The 22,921-nt window shown below is 40.6% G+C and overlaps 2 protein-coding genes across 4 annotated transcripts in view; both read right to left on the reverse strand.

Moving 5' to 3' along the window:
- The window catches only part of LOC132858830 (NACHT, LRR and PYD domains-containing protein 12-like), a 291,009-nt gene that overhangs the window by 162,979 nt on the left and 105,109 nt on the right, over positions 1 to 22,921 (reverse strand). The window lies entirely within an intron of this gene.
- On the reverse strand, positions 4,720 to 22,645 carry LOC132859415 (histone H4 transcription factor-like). The gene is made up of 7 exons (XM_060890168.1): positions 22,267 to 22,645; positions 15,835 to 15,929; positions 13,313 to 13,412; positions 12,549 to 12,701; positions 12,272 to 12,349; positions 11,646 to 11,766; positions 4,720 to 4,853 (listed from the first exon to the last, which is right to left on the reverse strand). The coding sequence occupies exons 1-7, from the start codon at positions 22,643 to 22,645 to the stop codon at positions 4,847 to 4,849; spliced, it is 933 nt and encodes a 310-aa protein (XP_060746151.1). The 3' UTR covers positions 4,720 to 4,846.

A 22,921-nucleotide genomic window follows, 5' to 3' on the forward strand; every position in this document is an offset into this window, starting at 1 on the left:
CTCTCTCTCTCTCTCTCTCTCTCTCTCTCTCTCTCTCTCTCTCTCTCTCTCTGTAACGTTAAGCCGTTAAGTTCAGATGAAATATTTTGAGTGCGGTGATGTGCACAAGAGGCTGGTGTGTCCACACAAGACCCAGGCCTCTGAGGGGGCAGCTGGGCAGAGTAACGTGGAGGCAGCCGGGAGTGAAACATTGGAGTTTGAAACACTGGATTTTCCAACTCCGGCTGTGAACAGTGCGGTTGTCCCGGAAGGGTGCGGAACGGAGTCAGACAGCGCGGCAGCAGCGATGTCTAACACCGATATTAATGTGGAAATGCGAGCTGAAGTGTCAAACACCGAAACTAACCCAGTGTCTGGTGAGGTGTTGATTAATACTGGGTGTACTGAGAGCACTGTGCAGGCGGAGATCAGTGCTCATAACAGTAACACAGAGCTCGACACTGAAGATGTAATGGTTAACACACAGGAAATCACTGTTGGTGAAGGTAACGTGACGATGGAAGAGAATAGTGACTCTGTAATGATGGAAACTGAACAAAACCCCCGTAAAAAGAAAAAAAAGAGGAAAAAAAGCAACTCATAAGTACGGAGAAAAAGACCGACCAAGAAGCCGTAGAAAGTGAAAGTGACACAGGAAGTGATGTGGTTGTACCTGAGCCCAGTGTTCCCATCCCTGCTGTGAGTAACATTTTTACCAAAGAATACAATGCCACTGAAATCAAACACTTCCTAAAAGTCACAAAAAACATGCGAATGGTCAACATCAGTGATCACTTCCCCGATTTAAAAACGGCTATTTGAAGCCATAAAACGTTTTATGTCTGAAGGTTGTTTTGAGGATAAGGAAGTTTATTGACTGAAAAAGATAATGACAAAACTCGTTAACTTGTGTGATGATGTGAAACAGTCTAATTTTCTCAGTCCTCAGTGGCTGCACACTCTGCTGCTGTTAATAACTCTCTTCTGGTTATTAACATGTATGTTAACATGTATGTTAATATATTAACAAATATGTATGTCCTCCATGGACATATGTATGTCCATGGAGGATATACATATAGCATCTCTGAATGTTAATGGGGCAAGAGATAGCGTGCAGAGTGCAGAGATTTTTTAAGTGGTGAGGCAAAAGAAGATAGACGTGTTGTTTTTACAAGAGACCCACAGTGATAACAACAATCTCACTGACTGGACACAGGAATGGCCTAGTCTTTCCTGCCTATGCCACAACACTTCCACCAGTGGAGGTGTGGCAATTTTATTTTCTAAGAATTTTACGCCAGTCACATATAATACAGAGGAGATTGTGAAGGGCAGACTGTTAAAAGTCAGGGCCCAGTTTTAGAAACACGGTTTTATCTTTGTGTGTACTGTATATGCTCCAACCTCACCGGTTGAGAGACTTGTTTTTTTAGATGATGTATGTAAAGCCATTGAGACATGTGATAATGAAGAATTTTTATTTGTTGGTGGGGATTTTAACTGCACCACAGACAACAGCGACCGCAACCATATTGAACCCCACATGCCTTCCCGTACATGCCTCAGTCAGATAATTCAAAAGTACGGTTTAAGTGATACATGGCGGTCATTTCATAGTTCTCAGAGGCAGTACACATGGGCACACACCTGCAACAATTTTATATCGCTGGCAAGGTTGGACAGGTTTTACATTTTTAAACATCATATAACATTTTAAAGAGTTGTTTTATCAGTCCTGTTGGTCTCTCAGACCACAGTTTGGTTTCCTGCATAGCAGTTTTAAAATCTTTTAAACCAAAAAGTGCATACTGGCATTTTAACTCAGCTCTTTTACATGACACACATTTTATGGACATTTTTACGTTTTTTTGGAAAAATTTTGAAAAGGAAAATTTTACATCCTTACAGCAGTGGTGGGACCTGGGAAAGGTACACATCAAACAAATATGTCAACAGTACACTGCAAATGTCACAAGGGAGTTGGCTCAGTCCATAAGCCAACTGGAAAATGAAATTATAGAACTCCAATCTCTTTTACAGCCAGCAGAACAGGCCCATGTTCAGACCCTTGCAGCCAAGAAAAAAATGCTATCTGACCTCCTAGGGTTAAAAGTACAGGGTGCACTGTACTTTTGTCTGTAAAGACCAGATGGATGCACCATCTAAGTTCTTTTTTAACCTGGAAAGAAAGAATGGCCAGAAACGTTTTATTCACAACCTGCGATCCGAAACTGGGGACATTTTATCTGAACCTACAGAAATGCGCAAGAGAGCAGTTAGTTTTTATGAAAAGCTTTACACCAGGGAGCTCAAAGTGGACCAGGTCACAGAGCAGGCTTTCCTGTGAGGACTTCCCAAAATCCATGAACACTTAGATCCAGCACTCAGTGAAGCAATAACTTCAGAAGAGCTTTTCAAAGCTCTTCAAAGTACGGAGAGTGGAAAAGCGCCGGGTATAGATGGACTTCCAGCAGAGTTCTACAAGTGCTTCTGGGCCGTTGTGGGGGAAGAGTTGCTGGAAGTCCTCAACAACAGCTTAACTGGAGGGCTACTTCCACTGAGTTGCAGGAGGGCAGTCCTCATGCTACTCCCAAAAAAAGGAGACCTAACTGACATAAAAAACTGGAGACCTGTGTCCCTGTTATGTAGCGACTACAAACTGCTCTCTAAGGTTTTAGCCACCAGACTGGGAAGCGTTCTGGAAGAGGTGATCCACTCTGATCAGTCATACTGTGTACCTGGGAGGTTAATATTTGATAACATCTCGCTGGTTCGAGACCTCATAAGTGCCTCAAAACTATTCTGGCTGAAAATGGGTCTGGTCTCCATAGACCAGGAGAAGGTGTTCGACAGAGTGGAGCATGATTTTTTATGGAAAACTTTTAAAGCCTTTGGTTTTAGCTCTGACTTTATTAACAAAATAAGAGTTTTATATTGTGACATTGAAAGTGTACTGAAAGTTAATGGTGGCTTATGTGCTCCTTTTAAACTGTACAGGGGGGTAAGACAAGGTTGCCCTCTGTCAGGTATGCTCTACGCCCTAGCCATAGAACCATTTTTAAATAAGCTAAGAAAGAAACTGAAAGGGTTCTCATTTCCGGGTTGTGGGACCACTCTCCACCAACAGAATGATATCGACACACTGAGTAGAATCTCCAGGGACTATGGCAAAATAACCTTGGCCAAGATCAACTGGGGTAAAAGCGAGGCCCTTCTGGTCGGGTGTTGGTCAGCTAGTGTACCCAAACTCCCGGGGGGACTGCTCTGGACAAAAGCCGGTTTTAAATATCTAGGAGTTTACCTGGGAGAAGAGCCTTTTATGCAAAGAAACTGGGAAGGGACAGTTTTAAAGATAAAAGGCCGCTTAGACAAGTGGAAATGGCTTTTACCAAAGATGTTTTACAGGGGATGTGTGCTAATCATTAACAACCTGGCAGCGTCCTCCCTTTGGCACAAAATAGCATGTGTAAACCCCAGAGGTGGGAGTAAGTCACACATGTGCAAGTCACAAGTAAGTCTCAAGTCTTAACCTTCAAGTCTCAAGCAAGTCCGAGTCAATTTTTGTGAGTGTCAAGTCAAGTCAAGTCAAGTCACTGCTTTATGTCAAGCAAGTCAAGTCAAGTCGTAGCTTGAGTCAAGCAAGTCACTGGCAAGTCATACAGATGTTTGATGATTTAACTAAATGTATATATTAAACAAAGTTAAATCTACAGTATTTATGGTATTTACAGTATATAAACTCTATGAGAGTTTTATTTGCAACAAAAAATGATTATATGCATTTATTTTTAAAAGGTGTCCACATACAGGTGAGTTGTAAATACAATAAAAATCTAAAAATGAATAAAAATCAAAACTACAAAGCCTAAGATGTAAATGTAGCTGAAATAAGTCACCATGAAAGCATGAAAAGTTCAATATGCCTCAAACATGGCAGAAGACCATGGAAAAGTATATATAAAAAAGTGCAATGGAGAGAGAGAGAGAGAGAGAGAGAGATAATTGGAGTGAGTGTAATTTATTAATATTAAAGGGATAGTTCGCCTAAAAATTAAAATTCTGTCATAATTTTCTCAGCCTCATGATGTTACAAACCTGTATAAATTTCTTTGTTTTGATGAACACACGTAGATATTTTGAGGAATGTTTGTAACATCAAGATGCTGGTGTGCTGGCCGACCAGCCTGTGATGGTGGTATGCTGGTCCAGCATTAGGTGCTGGTTGCTGGTGTGCTGGCCGACCAGCCTGGGATGCTGGTGTGTGGGCCGACCAGCCTGGGATGCTGGTGTGTGGGCCGACCAGTCTGGGATTCTGGTGTGCTGGCCGACCAGCCTGGGATGCTGGTGTGCTGGCCGACCAGCCTGGGATGCTGGTGTGTGGGCCGACCAGCCTGGGATGCTGGTGTGCTGGTCAACATATGTTGTCTTTTGGATGCTAGTATAATCCCAGCAAGACCACAACAAAACCCATTTGTTACATATCACATTTCTTAGTGCATATACATAGTTAAATAAAGACCAAGACAATTTTCGAGAGAATTGCAAGTCACTTTTTAATAAAGAAAAACATTCTGGATATTCCTAGCATTTACATGGCTTAAATTATAGATATAGATAGATATAGATAGATATAAAGTTTGTTTAAAATATTTATTGGACAATGAAATTTGCCATCACACTATAATATACACACATACACAAATAACGTTACACAATATAACCTTTACAACACACATTTTTGGTCTTAGCTTCCACTCTCTCTTTTAGCGAGGAACAAGTAGTATGTGGTGGCGATGACCATGTTTTTTTAAGAGGTGCTACCCGGAGTCATTTGCCTTTAGACAACTCCTGCTCTATATCTTCTTTATTCTCTGAAAAATTATAGAAACAAAATAAGAAACAAAACTATATATCACTCTCACTCATTTTCTACCACTTATCCGAACTACCTCGGGTCACGGGGAGCCTGTGCCTATCTCAGGCGTCATCGGGCATCAAGGCAGGATACACCCTGGACGGAGTGCCAACCCATCGCAGGGCACACACACTCTCATTCACTCACGCAATCACACACTACGGACAATTTTCCAGAGATGCCAGTCAACCTACCATGCATGTCTTTGGACTGGGGGAGGAAACCGGAGTACCTGGAGGAAACCCCCGAGGCACGGGGAGAACATGCAAATTCCACACACACACAAGGTGGAGGCGGGAATTGAACCCCCAACCCTGGAGGTGTGAGGCGAACGTGCTAACCACTAAGCCACCGTGCCCCCCTATATATCACTCATTTGCTTATATTGTGCAGTGAACGAGTTACTGCTACTGCTTAAGTTACATACCTGTACCTTTTAAGCATCAGTATTTGTGCCCTGAAGAAGTTCCATTGTACCAAATAAACCTGAGTTTGGTCAAACATATCATAGTTGAAGTCCTTAATTTCTCTAGTTGAAACAACTGTCGTGCAGCCGTCATCCAGGTACATCACGTATGCAAACATTCTGGTTCCCAGTGATCAGCAGATTCGTCGTGTAGAAGCGGAAGCTTTTTATTTACCCCAAAACAAAATCCTAATTACGGTGGCAAAAACATGATGATCTGGAACACGTGCACTTATACTAATTTTGATAAACACTGTAAGGTATATAATGTAGTCGAAAACATTGCGAGATTTATTTTCAGTGCAGGAACTACATTTACCTTTGTGAACATAGTCACTTTAAAGGTTGTATGATGCTAGGTATTATCTCTTCACATTACTGCTTTACTAAAAAAACAGACAAACAACTACTTCTTAATTGAGACAAATGGATTTTATATATATATATACAGGGAGTGCAGAATTATTAGGCAAATGAGTATTTTGACCACATCATCCTCTTTATGCATGTTGTCTTACTCCAAGCTGTATAGGCTCGAAAGCCTACAACCAATTAAGCATATTAGGTGATGTGCATCTCTGTAATGAGAAGGGGTGTGGTCTAATGACATCTACACCCTATATCAGGTGTGCATAATTATTAGGCAACTTCCTTTCCTTTGGCAAAATGGGTCAAAAGAAGGACTTGACAGGCTCCGAAAAGTCAAAAATAGTGAGATATCTTGCAGAGGGATGCAGCACTCTTAAAATTGCCAAGCTTCTGAAGCGTGATCATCGAACAATCAAGCGTTTCATTCAAAATAGTCAACAGGGTCGCAAGAAGCGTGTGGAAAAACCAAGGCGCAAAATAACTGCCCATGAACTGAGAAAAGTCAAGCGTGCAGCTGCCAAGATGCCACTTGCCACCAGTTTTGCCATATTTCAGAGCTGCAACATCACTGGAGTGCCCAAAAGCACAAGGTGTGCAATACTCAGAGACATGGCCAAGGTAAGAAAGGCTGAAAAACGACCACCACTGAACAAGACACACAAGCTGAAACGTCAAGACTGGGCCAAGAAATATCTGAAGACTGATTTTTCTAAGGTTTTATGGACTGATGAAATGAGAGTGAGTCTTGATGGGCCAGATGGATGGGCTCGTGGCTGGATCGGTAAAGGGCAGAGAGCTCCAGTCCGACTGAGACGCCAGCAAGGTGGAGGTGGAGTACTGGTTTGGGCTGGTATCATCAAAGATGAGCTTGTGGGGCCTTTTCGGGTTGAGGATGGGGTCAAGCTCAACTCCCAGTCCTACTGCCAGTTTCTGGAAGACACCTTCTTCAAGCAGTGGTACAGGAAGAAGTCTGCATCCTTCAAGAAAAACATGATTTTCATGTAGGACAATGCTCCATCACACGCGTCCAAGTACTCCACAGCGTGGCTGGCAAGAAAGGGTCTAAAAGAAGAAAAACTAATGACATGGCCTCCTTGTTCACCTGATCTGAACCCCATAGAGAACCTGTGGTCCATCATCAAATGTGAGATTTACAAGGAGGGAAAACAGTACACCTCTCTGAAGAGTGTCTGGGAGGCTGTGGTTGCTGCTGCACGCAATGTTGACGGTGAACAGATCAAAACACTGACAGAATCCATGGATGGCAGGCTTTTGAGTGTCCTTGCAAAGAAAGGTGGCTATATTGGTCACTGATTTGTTTTTGTTTTGTTTTTGAATGTCAGAAATGTATATTAGTGAATGTTGAGATGTAATATTGGTTTCACTGGTGAAAATAAATAATTGAAATGGGTATATATTTGTTTTTTGTTAAGTTGCCTAATAATTATGCACAGTAATAGTCACCTGCACACACAGATATCCTCCTAAAATAGCTAAAACTACAAACAAACTAAAAACTACTTCCAAAAATATTCAGCTTTGCTATTAATGAGTTTTTTGGGTTCATTGAGAACATGGTTGTTCAATAATAAAATTAATCCTCAAAAATACAACTTCCCTAATAATTCTGCACTCCCTGTATACACACACACACACACACACACACACACTGGAACTGTACTACTGATTTTACTCTGGACAGAAATGGGGAAGAACCTCACAGTCAGTCAAGTACCCTTTTAGCCAAGAGTCAAAGAATCTCAACTCACTGATACTTGGAGAAATAGACCTGAAGGTGTAAGGCAGTATACTTGGCTTAAAGTAAATTATAACAGGGTTAGTGGAGCAAGGTTAGACAGGTTTTATTTAAAAAAGACCTGGAATAACAGAGTGATGAATGTTTTTATTGCACCCAATGGTTTTTCAGATCATCACACGGTTTTATTAGATATAAATATAAAGAAAACATTGAAAGCAAACTACTATTGGGTTTTTAATGTTAAATTATTACAAGATGTTTCTTTTTGTGAGATGAGATTTAACACTTTCTGGGATAGCTGGAAAGTGAAGAAGGGATCTTTTAAAAGTCTTAGCCAGTGGTGGGATGTGGGGAAAGTCAACATCAAAATGCTGTGTCAGAATTATACGTCTTTTTCAACTACTATCCTGAAAGAAACAGTGCAGTCTCTGCAAAGAGACTAGAAAAGCGCATCATGGACGGCAATGGCACCACACAGGGAAAGGGACTAACAAAAAAAAGACAAGAACTCAGCTCCCTGTTACAGGAACAGGCTAAAGGGGCACTGATAAGAGCGAGATACTGCTCCATTAAAGACATGAACTCTCTCAGTACCTTCTTTTTTAATCTGGAAAAAAAGTGTTCAGCAGAAGACAATGTGCCATCTTTGTCGCCGGGATGGATCCATCACATCTGACCCGGCGGAAATGAGAAGAACCACTCTTCTTCAACTCCTTCATAACTTCGAGACTGCTTTCCTCGCTGAGCATACACAGGTGTTTACTGGACAACAACATCACAAAGCTGGGCCACCTACTAGATGAAGGAGGCTGGATGCCAGCGGAAGAGCTGAAAGCAATGACGGGGCTGAGTTCTTCGAGTCTGACAGCGAAACTGCAGGAAGAACTGTACGATTCACTACCAAGCAGCTACTAGATGTACATTGCACAGAGACATGAGACTACTCATGACAGGAGGAACAACGTGGAGTTTCCGAGTCTTCGTTTTCTTCCTGCGGTGAGAGCGGAGGAGGAGGACGAAGTCACAGACTCCATCTTGTTGTTCAAGACTCCACAGTCGTACCTTTTTAAGGATGTGTCTAAGAAAGCCATGTACCAGATAACAGTAAAAGTGCTGCACGAAGACTCCTTGAGGAGACATAAAGTCTCAAGGTGGCCAGGGATGTTGAACCCAGACGTTCTTGTGCGAGACAGGTGGAGGACCCTGTATAAACCCCCTGTAGAGAAGCTACAGTGGAGGATTATTCACGGGGCCATAGCTACAGACAGACATGTGGCACACCTCAATCCAGCGGTGAAGGGGGAGTGTAGGTTTTGTGGGGTGAGGGAAGACCTAGAACACTTGTTTTTAAGATGCCTGAGATTAAAAGGTCTTTTTCAGCTACTCAAGAGCTGGTTTCAAAAATCAAATGAAGAATTCTCAGAGGTTTTTATAGGAGGAGTAAAATACCGCTTCTCGAAAAGGAGAAAAATGGTTCTGTTGAACTATCTGATCGGCACAGCTAAACTAGCGGTGTGGATAACACGAAAAAACAAGGGGTTACAACGAGTTACGGTAGATCCAGAGCTTCTCTGTAAGCAGCTAGTAGCAACTAGGCTAAAAATTAAATTTGCTTACTACAAGCTGACCAACAATGCCATGGGTTTTTATGAAACATGGTGTGTGAATGAGGTTTTATGTACGGTGCATGAGAATCAACTTGTTTTTAACCTCTGATTTTTCTTCAACCTTTTAACGTCTGCTTAAGCATTTACTTATTTTAAATTGGTAAATTGTGTGAACCTTCTGTAAACCTTATTTTGACCTTTTGCCTATTTAATTTTATTTATTTATTTATTTATTTATTTATTTATTTATTTATTTATTAATTTATTATTTCTAAATAATTTTCAATGATATACTAAGGAAGACCTATGGTGAAAAAATCTGAAGCACAAATGTATGTGTCTGGCAAATAACAAATAAAAGTATTGTTAAACCTCTCTCTCTCTCTCTCTCTCTCTCTCTCTCTCTCTCTTTCTCCCTGTATTAGAAGTAATATGTGTATGTAATGGAGACTGTGCTGACTGCAGGCTGAAGTGAGGAGGTGTTTTGTCTGTTTGTATTTAGACGCATTAGAGACGCTGAGTACAGATACAGATTGTTGTTTGGTGGAGTCAGACTTGATGTTTGATGTGAATGGAGTCAGAGACACTCTGACTAACAACACTGTCCCTGAGGTACTCACCAATCCACCTTCACTCTAATCTCTACTTCTACACCTCATCACTCTCTGGACACTTTCATCACTGTTTGTCTTAGAAAATATTACTCATATATATAAAATCAATACAATGTTTTTGTTAGTTAGCTAGTTATTAAGTCACCCTCCGGGGAGCTAGCTGTTAGCTAATTAGCTGCATTAGCTCATGTGTTAGCCGGGTTTAGGTGAAGTATGTATGTTTGTTCTTACATCTTTTCATAACTTTAGAAAATTATAACTGAAGGTTTTGAGCGGGTAAAAATTGCATATCCTCTGTTGCAGCGCTCACTACAGAATTCCAAACTGCCCTTAGAAGCACTAGAACTGTGCATCAGGAGCCTCAAGAAATGGGTTTCCATGGCTAAGCAGATGTACACTCAGTTGGAGTGCTGTAAAGCATACCACCACTGGACTGGGAAAAGTAGAAGAAAAGTGTTCTCTGGAGTCTGAATCATGCTTCACTCTCTGGCAGTCTGACAGACGGATGTTGCTTTGGCAGATGCCAGGAGTATGCTAATGGAAACAAAAAGTTTGATGGAGGAAGGATAATGATCTGGAGCTGTTGTTTCGGGTCTGGGTGTGGCCTCTTATTGCCATTGTAGGAGGAATGTTAATGCCACAGCAAGCAAAGACATTTCAAACTAATTATTACTTCCATTATTGTGGCAACATTTTGAGGAAAGCCATTTTCTGTTACAGCATGACTGTTCCCTGTACATGTGAGATCAGTGGATGGACATGGGTTGATATTTTTGTGTGGAAACTTCATTAAGCATCTTTAGGATTAACTGAAATGTCCAATTAGAGCTAAGTCTCCTTCTCCAATATCAGTGCCTGATCTCATAAATGGGCACCAATTCCCTAAGGCACACTCTAAAATCTCATAGAAACCGTTCCCAAAACAGTGAAGGAAGTTAAAGAAGCTCATACAGGTGTGAAGGTCAGGTGTCCACATACCCTGCCATACAGTGTATCATACATGGATATTATATTGGACCTTAATGTGACATGATTAACTGTCATTTTCCGGTCTCACAGTGAAATGAAACAACGTTCCTTCAGGACCAGGGTGCTACACAGATTGCTGGCCTACATAAGACAACACTGAACTAAGGACTAAGTACATTAACATACAGTACTTGTACTTAGAAGGTAATGCAAGACAGACACTACAATGCAATAGTATGCTCAAAGCATCGCCGATCAGTGCCATGCTTAGTTTTGTTAGACTCAGAACACACAAGAACTGTGAGCTGCTATATACCGATCAGGCATAACATTATGCCACCTTCCTAATATTGTGTTGGTCCCCATATTTCTGCCAAAACAGCCTTGAGTGTGCTGTGGTATCTGGCACCAAGATTTTAGCAACAGATCTTTAAAGTCCTGTAATTTGAGAGGTCGGGCCTCTATGGATCAGAACAGTTTGTTCAGCACATCTCACAGATGCTCGACTGGATTGAGATCTGGGTTATTTGGAAGCCAAGCCAACACCTCAAACTTCTTGTTGTGCTCCCCAAACAATTTGGCCATTGTCAAACTCACTCAAATCCTTACGCTTGCCCATTTTTCCTGCTTCTAACATATCAACTTTGAGGACAAAATGTTTAAATTCTGACTAATATATCCCACCGACTAACAGGTGCCGTGATGAAGAGATAATCAGTGTTATTTACTTCACCTGTCAGTGGTCATAATGTAATGCCTGATCGGTGTAGAACTTATTTCATAAATGCTCCTCTGCCTGCCTCTGTCCTCTGACTGTCTAATCTAATCACAGTGTTGGATGCAAAGCTTTGACAAAGGATACAAACATCAATCTTTTTTTTTAGACGGACAGAGCTCTAACTCACTGTGTTACTAGACAAATGCTGTCCCTTGTTAACAGAAAGCTCACAAGTCATTTTGTTACCTGTATTCACAGTAGTCGCAGCTGTAGGGTTTCTCGTTGCTGTGGCAAAATTTGATGTGGTTCCTCAGGGAGGATGGCGAGGGGCAGGTCATGTTACACAGTGGACACTTATAATGGTTTACTGTTCAGAGAGAGAACCCCATGAGCACAAATTTGTCCGGAAGTATAAACAATGAAAGGTGTGGATGCTGAATGTTTGTAAGCTTGAGTAAAAACATGTTTAATAAAGTGAAGGGACACTTTAAACACAAATGAAAGTGCACTGTGCTAAAAAAAGTTTATTATTTAACACAATAATTACATTTTACACTCAAACAATTGGAGAAACTATTTTAGATTTACATTTTCCCCCCAAAAAATACATGTTGCAAAATTATTGTCACTAAATAATTGCTTCAAATGCATGGGTGCCAATACTTCTGACATACAATTATATATTTTTCCTTTGGAATAACTTTTCTAACTCTCCAGTTAAGTTGAATTATTGTCAGAGTGAGATTAAGCTAATTAACCTCAAGAAATTTTTTTCAATTTATCTTGATCAGGGGTGGCAATATTTCTAAAGTTAACATGTTTGGCATTATTTGGGTCACTAATTCTATGCACAGCAAAGGCATAAAACTTACCATGATTCCTCATGTGGTCTCTCAGCAGCCTCTCAGTGGCAAAGCGCTTTGAGCAGTGAGAGCACTGAAACCTTTGTCCTACACATAGAGCAGTGTGCCAAGAATACAGATAAGAAATAAAGAGATAAAAAATCAGACATTAATTTACCTTCACTGATTATTTCATCTCTGAAAAAAAATAAATAAATAACACTGAGCATAAAAGTGAATAAGAGTGACAACTTAAAAAAGTTCCGTAATTTGGTGGTTACGTATAACGGTCCATCACATGACTTACCCTCTATCGAGGTCTGCCGTCGGATGTGGTCGAAGAATTTAGTGTTGTTGGAAAACATTCCCCCGCAGGTTGGACACGCCACCAGCTTCTCCTGAGTGTGACTCCGCATGTGCTCATGCAATTTATACCGGCCCTTAAACGAGGCCTCGCAGTCTAATAACAAATAAATAAAATAATGACAGGGAGCACTTTTTAATTGCATGTTAAGCCGGACAGGCTACGACATCCACAACAGGAAACACTGCTGTCAGTCAAGGACACAAAGCTCAGAGGAGACAGAATAAACATCACCTAGTCTTCATCCGATCTTCACCTCTCCAGCTTCACAGAGTCTGTTCTAGTGTACACTCCAAAGAGTTTCTGCCTGCAGTACTGAGGACTCTAGAGACTGCTGTCTGAGAAAATCCCAGATCTACAGTTTCTAAAATACTCAAACCAGCACATCTGGCACCAGCAACCTTGCTACGGTCAAAGTCACAGACTCCTAAATTGAGTGACGGAGCAGGCCTACAGTCTCGGACAGAGCAGTGTAAGTGTGCGCTCAGTGGAATATTATTATTAGTTCATTTAGAACTAAAGTGTGTAGTCCAACACCTTAACCACTGGGCTACCACATCCCTTATTACGCAGAAATGTGTTTTTTTTTGTTGTTTTTTTTTATTTTATAAAGCTTTGCTGGGCGCTTAATAATAGACTCAACATATGACAGAAAAACATCCAAACGCTTTAAAATATTTCACATGCTTTTGATTAGAAATATTTACCTTTCCAGCCACAGAACAGTATGTTCTCCTTATTGACTTCTAGGCAATGTGCATGCATCTCTACATGCCTGTAGAACCACTCAGGATTATCCATATTCGTCTGTGAAAACAAAAAGACAGCATTCAATAGAATATTGTCCTCTACCTATAATTTATCAGTGCCACGTACAGTACACCACACACAGCAATAAAATGCACGGCTGCTCAGGCTTTCTTTCAGATGAATCTCAGTTTGCAAATTTAATGTATATTTGATTACCACGTTAGCACGTTCGCCTCACACCTCCAGGGTTGGGGGTTCGATTCCCGCCTCTGCCTTGTGTGTGTGGAGTTTGCATGTTCTCCCCGTGCCTCGGGGGTTTCCTCCGGGTACTCCGGTTTCCTCCCCGGTCCAAAGACATGCATGGTAGGTTGATTGGCATCTCTGGAAAATTGTCCGTAGTGTGTGATTGCGTGAGTGAATGAGAGTGTGTGTGCCCTGCTATGGGTTGGCACTTCGTCCAGGGTGTATCCTGCCTTGATGCCCAATGACGCCTGAGATAGGCACAGGCGCCCCGTGACCTGAGGTAGTTCGGATAAGCGGTAGAAGATGAATGAATGATTACCACAGACCATTATCTTGACACATTTAGTCTAAGGCCAGCTGTTCAAGCAATCAGTAACTGTTTATGGCTGATTTTTGACATTTGTGAAATTGTTCAGTGTTTTTATTAAAGTCTAAAGGGTGATTTTTTTTTTTTTTACTTCTTCTTTTCTAAACATTACCATTTTGGTTTGTTTATATCATTACATATTTGAAACCTTCAGGAAGTAAGCAGCTTGCTCATTCTTTTGAAAGTGTGTACTTGAAAATTTACACATTAAATGATCACACATTCACTTACTCTACACTTTATAAGTACACAACTGTACATTCATGCAGTTATCTGATCAGCCAATCATGTATCATCATTGCTATGCATAAAAACCTGCAGATCCATGACAAAAGCTTTAGTTTATGTTCACATCAAACATCAAAATGATTTTAGTTACTTTAGCCATAGCATTGGTGTTGGTAACTGCTGATGTCCCAGAATGTTTAGCCTCTAGCATTTTAAAAAGGTGCAAAAGCCAAAAAAATATAAAACACAGACCAACTAAAACAACTCTTATTCCAGTCTTCAGTTATTCATTTTTCAGTGCCTAGGATTGCATCAGAGTCTTGTTTTGGACTGAAGGTTGTTTTTCACACCGTTCTGTGTAAACCCTAGAGACTGTTGTTTGTGAAATTCCCAGGAGATCAGAAGTTTCTGAAAAACTCAAACTAGCCTTCTGGCACCAACAACTGAGCTGCTGCCACATGACTGGCTGATTGGATAACTGCATGAAGTGGACAGTGAGTGTCTGCTACAGATATAATAAGAGTAGGTTTTTTTTTAACATATTTGTTTCTGGCGCGATGCACGACTCGCGGGTCACCTGCAAGTGACGTACGTTTGGGAGGAGTATAGTGCTGACGTATGTGGCTTGAACAACCACATTCATTTACACCTGTCCAGTTTCATCTGAAATGCTTCCCAGACCACCTCCTGAAGTGGTTTGAGCGATTGGATTTATATCCGTCACGAAACCGTTTTGGAGGGCATTTAGACCTGGGGTCTCATTTATAAAACTGTGCGTAGGATCCCTACTAAAAGTTTACGTACGCCCAAAAGCCAAAAATGGCGTACCCCAAAAAAATTTCCGATTTATAAAACCGTGCGTATGCACACCTGTAAGCAATGTTCCCGCAGATGTGCGTACGTGAACCAGCCTCATATCCCGCCCTGTACACGCCCATTTTTACTCGCCCATTACACGCTTCACAACTGCGCGGGCACGAGAGTGGACCTTGTTATAATGAGTTTCCTCTGCGCTCTGCGGGATTAAAAATGGGGTGAGGAGTCTCAGGGGGTAGCCACTGTCGCCTGCAGGTTATAATTATATTAAAAGCAACATTGTTATAATTATATTAAAAACAAAATTGTTACAGTTTCTACTTTTTAATATTGTTAAACTCACCAAGAAGACAGCCATCACGTACTGCGCCTGCATTTAGTCTGTTCCCTACACTGCTATGTGTCAAGATAAAGGAATCATGTGTTGAACCAGGCCAGCGTGCCACAATGTTTGTGAGGGTCATGTTGGAGTCACATATGATTTGCACATTAATAGAATGCACATGCTTTCTATTAACATAAGCAAATTAATTTTCAGATGGTGCCCTTATAGCAACATGAGCGCAGTCAATTGCGCCGATTACATTTGGGAAACCAGACATTGCTGCAAATTGCATTTTAATTTCGGCCTGTTCTCGCACAGTGTAGGGGAACCTGATTAAGTATACCATTCAAAACGACAGATATTATGGCACTCAGGGACGGCTGTGATATACCAGACCTATAGGGTGAGATGATAGATTCCAATAGAATTATGTCATATACAAAAAGGTTTTAGAGACAAAGTTGAGGATTACTTGTAGTTTTTTTATATAAATAATTTACCTGTCTGCCAATTCCCGCTGGAAACAGCTGGCAGGGTTCCCACGTGTCCTGGAAAACCTGGAAATCCTGGAAAATTAATGACCAATGTTCCAGTCCTGGAAAACACATGGAAAATGAGAGAAAACATAAATTGTCCTGGAAAAAATCTTGTTGTCCTGGAAAATTACTATTTTTAAATGTTCTTGATCATTTAAAGAACAGTTTACAACTGGTCGAAACAATTAACGTTAGTAACAGAAAGCGCTTTGTTCAGGGACGCTGAGTTTTTGTTATGCTGTTTAATCTCGCTGGATGACGCTGTCTTGTGTTGGCGGTTTCAGGTGCTAGGAATGGTTTAAGTGCTTGAATGTTTTCAGCAAATGGTGACGGGTAAGCAGGTTATATTAACCTTGTTAATCTGAATGTCATGTGCAAGGGGAATGCACAGCAAACTAAAGCATGCATGACGGCATTGGCCTGAGAAAGGAGAGGGTATTAATATGTGCGGTCTTTTTATTTTATAATAAATGTTGAAATTTCATATATATTTTATATGTTGAAATTTCATTCACATGACAAATTGTCTTTAAAAGTATAGTTAAGTAATAGCCATAAAGTGTACGTTGTTTTTAAGACTTCTGGAGAGAAGAACATATTACTTTAGGCCGTGAATCTGTGAGCCTTGTCTTTTTTTGCTAAATTTGAAATGTCCTGGAAAAGTCCTGGAAAATGATCTCTGAAAAAGAGTGGGAACCCTGAGCTGGTTGCCAAGAACCCCAGACTGGTGAGGGCTTGTATTTGGACTGGGATGGCATGGTTCCGGCGTGTTGCCCTCTCTAATACTGGACCCAATTTAACACATAGATCCAAGAGCACAGCTCTAGGGAATCTAAATCAGCTTATTAGCCAGTCATCATTATGGTCCCTGAAAACTCGTTCTCTCCTTATTCTGCCATTGGCGTAATCCTCCAACAGTGCCAGCAGTGCCATCATGAAGCATTACATACCCGGGTCACCGGAGGATTTATATGTTTCTAGCAATTAGACTGATTGTTAACACCTTGACAAAATCACAGAATTAATTTGTGGGTGAAAATTTAAGACGAAAATTTTATAGTGAACACATGCTTCTTCATGACGGTTTTGTAATGAACACCATAATAGTTAGGACCGATGATGAGTAGCGATTGTGCTTCATGACTGTATTTGCAAACTTTGACATTTTATGATATATGTACATTAAGGAAAATATTTCGTTTTTACACTGTGTTCTGCAGTTCTCTAATAAAAGAGTATTTCATGCTATTCTGTATCACATGTAGTCGTGCCATCTCCTCCTGCGCTCCCGTTGTGGACAATGTGACTGTAAAGGCAGCGCTGATTATTATTATTTTATTTTTAAATACATTTTGAATTACGTTTGGATTTTACTAGATGTATATAGCCTAAAACAATCGGCACAAAGAACACTGTTGGATTTAATCTTCTTGATAATGTGGATATAACGTATGAAATGGAGTGAAAATTCATTCATTCATTCATTCATTCATTCATCTTCTACCGCTTATCCGAACTACCTCGGGTCACGGGGAGAGTGAAAATTAAATGTCATTAATTCTTATAATCGTTCTTCCCACATTTATTTTCTACAATCTAACTTCAATTCACGACCTCACCATCTGTGTCGCCAATTCCCTTTGTCTCCAGAATGTGCATACGCACGTCTCAAAGTTTGCTTAAAGGTGCGCACATTCTCCCGTCTCCCGTTTTTTATAGATCACAACCTTTGCAACAAAACTGTCGTACGCACGTTTCCAGCCCTGTTTTGTGCATACGCACGCTTTATAAATGAGACCCCTGGTCTTTTTATGATCAGATAAGTGACCAGGTGTAAAAACCCCCTAAATCTATTCTGTGGCTCTGCAGTTCACAGTTCACAGAAATAACATGAATTACGAGATGAAGATGAGTTGAAACTAACTGGTTCTTGCTTCACAAGGTTTAGCTCTTCTAAGTATAAATGTTAATTGCTTTGACAAATATGAAAGTGAGCCTTGGTAAGTCTGATAACGAATATTTACATTTACATTTTACATTTACAGCATCTGGCAGTACATAAGTACATTCATTCATTCATTCATTCATTTTCTACTGCTTATCTGAACTACCTCGGGTGAACTATCTCAGGCGTCATTGGGCATCAAGGCAGGATACACCCTGGACGGAGTGCCAACCCATCGCAGGGCACCCACACACACACACTAGGAGACCAGGGGAGGAAACCAGAGTACCCGGAGGAAACCCCTGAGGCACGGGGAGGACATGCAAACTCCACACACACAAGGCGGATGCGGGAATCAAACCCCGAACCTGGAGGTTTGAGGCGAACGTGCTAACCACTAAGCCACCGTGCCCCCCTACATAAGTACATAAGTGCTTAAATCTCTAGCATTGAATACATTAATGCTGGCTCACTAGGTTACATACTTAAAGGTGCCCTTCCACACAAAACCGTTTTTACTTGTATTTTTTGATATGTGTTAGGTCCATATGTGTTTGTGTTGTGTCGTAATTTGAAAACGAACTGCTACCTCCCCTGTCAGCTCTAGACACTTAAAAGAAATAAGTGGAGAAATCAGGTCAATTAGAAAAGCTGCTCAGTGTGATGTGGAATTGATCAAGCTCATTACTATTCATGAGCTCTCCCACTTGAGACCGTGCCCCCAGAATTTGTGTAGGTCAGTGAGTTTCCTATACAGCAAGGATGGCTGAACGTCAATATACCTGAAGAAGCCATTCTCCCACAATTCCAGGTGATTGTAAACAAAGTTCCTCTAGCCTAGGCTACTTATTGCACTGGGTGAATGAATAGTCATGCTCTCATATCCTAGCGGTTAGCCAATCAGAGCCAAGCAGCATAGCTCATTGAATATTAACGAGAACTGGCGCAAATCAAGCTGAGTCTTCCTGCAGGCTTTCTATACCACACTAGAATCAAGGTAAAACAAGGAAACAAGGTAAACAAGGCATTTTTTCCACAAAAAATGTTACAGAGTCCATGGTAAACTTCAGACATTACCGCAAAGGTAATGAAATACGTGTGGCAGGGCATCTTTAAAAATATGTTCAAATATTAAATATGTAACCGTCACACATATATCTATAGTTCATGCAGTGTCCTATAAGTGTTCTGCTCACCTCAACATAATAATTCATAATTCCATGTAGTTTAAAAATATTTATAACAAATTTGGTATTTGGGAGTCAAAGTCACCAGGCAGCTTTGCTTTGTCAAAATCTTTTGTTTTTCTGACATTAAGGAAAAAGCTGTTCATCAAAATATTTTACACTTAAAACTGTCAGGAACATAAGTGCACATGCTCTGTCACAGATTATACACATAATTTTCCACAAATCACAGATGTTTTTAAAGGCAGAATACACCATGACCTGTACAGTATGTTGTCTCAAGAAGCTGATATTATTAGTCATTTATATTGAACTGATCTAAGTGAATGTCTTAAAATGATGTCTTTAGTTTGTCAAGCAATTTGTCATCCTGATGATTAGGAGCAAAAGTTTCTGAAGTGTTTCTAAAGTTGCATAATATTTAGCCTTGTTGCTTAAGTGTGGTTATGTTTTGCTTCAGACCTCATTCACCACAGCTATGAAATATAGCCAATTAATGTCATAATACATCTCATAGATTGTCTCTTTTTAACATGTGTATCATCATTAACACGTGTATCATCATTAACACGTGTATCTTCATTCATAACCATGCTCCTAAAACTAGCCTGCACTGATTGTAATGTCTTTATTAAATTTTAAATTCACCAGACTTTCTCTTTGTGGATTGGACATGCTAAAATTTAACTTGTCTCATGATAAAAACGTTTTAAAATCAAGGTACTGTGTAAATGAAACCATGACTCCTACAGGTACAAAGCTATAACTTAAAGGAAAGGTACATTGAATGAATCAGTGAACACATCTGAATGAATCTGTGTGTGTGTGTGTGTGTGTGTGTGTGTGTGTGCAGGTGTAACCCAGAGAGATTACAATAAGAAATAAATATAAGTAGAAAATTACAATGTGTGATTACAATGTGTGTGTGTGTATGTGTGTGTGTGTGTGTAGATGTAACCCAGAGAGATTACAATAAGAAATAAAAATAAGGAGAAAATGGTAAGCCTCAGGGATTACTAAAAGTATTAATGAATGCAAAGTTAAAACTTTACATAAGTGATCATTATAGAGTACTGTATGTTTTCTTTTCTGGTTGATTTCATATGTTGTGAATGTAAGACATGTACATAGTTAAGTAATGTTCCTTTGAAAAAATGTGAGGTGGAGTTCACTGTGGACCGACCAATCAGGAGAGCGACCGCGAAGCAAGCAGATGATTAGTAAACAAAAAAAGTGGATGTTTGGATAAATTTGTTCAGATGGACGTTTTAACTTAAGGCTCACCTCCGTTAGCCAAGAATTCTGACTGAAGTTAGCATAGCATGCAGCTGGATATGGTGGACTGAAATCTGCCACATAGCGCCAGTCAGAGAAACTATTAAATAGAGACCAAAACAACTGTCCACATTTCCAACATCTTATGATCATATTACATGGATATAAATACATTCTGTTCATTGTCTGTTTACCTAACAGTCAAAAACTAATTGGTAACTAGCATGGATTAGCTGCGGTCATTAACCAAGAACTGAAACAAACCAATGTAACCAGAAATATAATTTCGTAACATTAAATACCATAAAACACATTCTCACTTCCATCCATCCATCCATCCATCCATCCATCCATCCATTTTCTACCGCTTATCCGGGGCCAGGATGCGGGAGCAGAAGTCTAAGCAGGGACTAGGGATGAGCGAGTACAGCATTATCTGTATCTGTATCTGTTAACCATATGAATTTTCCCTATCTGTATCTGTACTCGGAGTGGGTGGGACCTAACCCGGAAGTAGGCGTGGCTTGTCTTGAAATGGGCGGGGATTTAACCAGTAATAATTAATTTGTAACACTAGCTTACTACCTTTATGTTTTTATGAAATACAGCAAAAACCTGTCAGACACTCAGTGTCTGGTTACTGGTTAGAGACAGCTGAAGGTTTAAAAAAAATCTCCGACAGGCAGAGACGCAATGCGAGTCGCATTCTACCAAGCAAGCACCAAGTCTGAACGAACCCACGTTTACCAGAACTCTACTGGTTAGTAAGTACGTATTATTAACGTTACAACCCGAAGTAAAAAGCTGAAGAAACCCTAAACGTTAACGGAAAAGACCCGCTGAGGGAGAGACAGAGAGCTGTTCTGTGTGTGACTGTGAGTGAGCAGAGCGAGACACAGCAACACAATACATCTGTATGTGTGTAGGGGAGGGGCGCTGTGACTAGCCTATCACTGTAGGGGAGGGGCGCTGTGACTAGCCTATCAAAGAACGCTGACACAATCAGCTACCCAATGATGATTTTCATTCAATCCGAGCACAGATATTGACTCGTATTACTCGTATAATACTCGTACTCGGCAGATGTGCTTTATCCGTACCGGATACTCGTTTCAGCCGAGTATCCGGCTCATCTCTAGCAGGGACATTCTCACTTGTGAAATGTAATCCCTTGCTGTATGGTATTTAGATTTCGTTCATTTGGCATCATCCATGAATCTGAAGTAGAGACCCCTGTTCCAAGATAGCGGCAGTTTTGGCGCATTTTTAGAACCCCAAGGCAACATCTAGGTGTAGATATCTACGGTGGAAAATGGCGAGCCTCCCAGCAAATTTTTATTTCAACACAACCATCAAACGTTTTCAGCAGATTTACTGCTACAGTAGTTTTCCCCGGACGACTTTTCAGTCAGAAGACGCACAACTATAAATTATAAAGAAAACGTAATATAATGTGGTAACCTCCTACTGTCATGCTTGAACATCTCAACACTAAATTAAAGGCCTGTCTCTTATAGACGCCTGTTTCAAATACAAGCCAGTGCAGTTCGGCGATTTGGGTAAATAGAAGCCCGGGCTATTATTTGAAGTTTTACGGTATTTAACTTGTTGTCCAATTATGTATTGCATGTAAGACAAGTAAAGAAAAAGGCATTTTCAAAGGAAACATCCACAAACCTGGCATTCTGTAAAAAAGGGCTGGCCAGCATTGGACCATCTGGTCCAATTCAGGACATCAGGCTTATCCTTTACAACCTCATCTCTTCAAAGGGCAAAAGTGATGTCCATGTTTGTTCGAATAAAGGAATTATTTGGGTTTTTCTTCTGCATTTTGTTGACCATGACCCCTCAGAGAGCTTCAAGACTGGCTACATCCATTCCCTCTGGAAAGTCTGGTACTGTACTGTAGGTAATTTATTTCCCCTTTCCTTGGCTTCTTTATGTTTTTGTGTGAAGGCTCGCCATTAGAATAGTTTTTTCCACTTTTACCACCATTAAATGTGACATCAGGCCGTCCCAGCTGGTGCATTTTGGTTCTGTAATTGCCCATTTTGAGCTTAAGACTGTTCTTCCACCCCTGACAATCAGATGATGAACCTTGTTCTTTAAGACATGGGTGTTCTGCAACCAAGGCTTTTGCAACAGCTTCAAAGTCCTCATTTGTTTGGCAGGTTTTATAGCCATAGATCGTCTCTTCCAATTTCTCAAGGATGTCATGCTTCATCTCCATTTTTACTTTGAGATAAGTTCCATCACAAAGATACATCAGGTTCCCTTGGCGTAGTCTGTATTCCACATCTACAGAAAACTTTGGAATGTCAAATACCTCAGGCCACTCTTTGCACCTCTTCAGCTGAGGAAGAAACATTGCCAGTTTTAGCAAATAACAAATCAATTGAGAGTTACCATAAGCTTCCCTTCAACTTTGTATGCTGAGAGTGGGAAGACATCCTTTAAATCAGACAACTTAACCACACATATAGAGTGGCCCTCAGTGTAGCAAAGCTGGAAGGACCAAACGTGCTCTTGGTACCATGCTGTCATTTTTTGCATACAAACATAATGTCTGGGCAACAATCTGTGCAGTCTGACCAAATTTAGGGAGACCTGAACAGGAACCAATACAGAGCATCATGTCTGTGTT

The sequence above is a fragment of the Tachysurus vachellii genome, chromosome 16, assembly GCF_030014155.1.
Source record: "Tachysurus vachellii isolate PV-2020 chromosome 16, HZAU_Pvac_v1, whole genome shotgun sequence".
NCBI lineage: Eukaryota > Metazoa > Chordata > Actinopteri > Siluriformes > Bagridae > Tachysurus > Tachysurus vachellii.

What these genes read in the sequence shown, in the direction of transcription:
- LOC132859415 (XM_060890168.1), bottom strand. Translation starts at nt 22,645, where the DNA reads ATGTTTCTTCCTCAGCTGAAGAGGTGCAAAGAGTGGCCTGAGGTATTT. An exon ending in TGATGTCACATTTAATGGTG is followed by an intron (nt 15,930 to 22,266) that starts GTAAAAGTGGAA and finishes TGTGTTTTCCAG; the next exon opens with GACTGGAACATTGGTCATTA. An exon ending in CAGCGGGAATTGGCAGACAG is followed by an intron (nt 13,413 to 15,834) that starts GTAAATTATTTA and finishes TTGTTTTCACAG; the next exon opens with ACGAATATGGATAATCCTGA.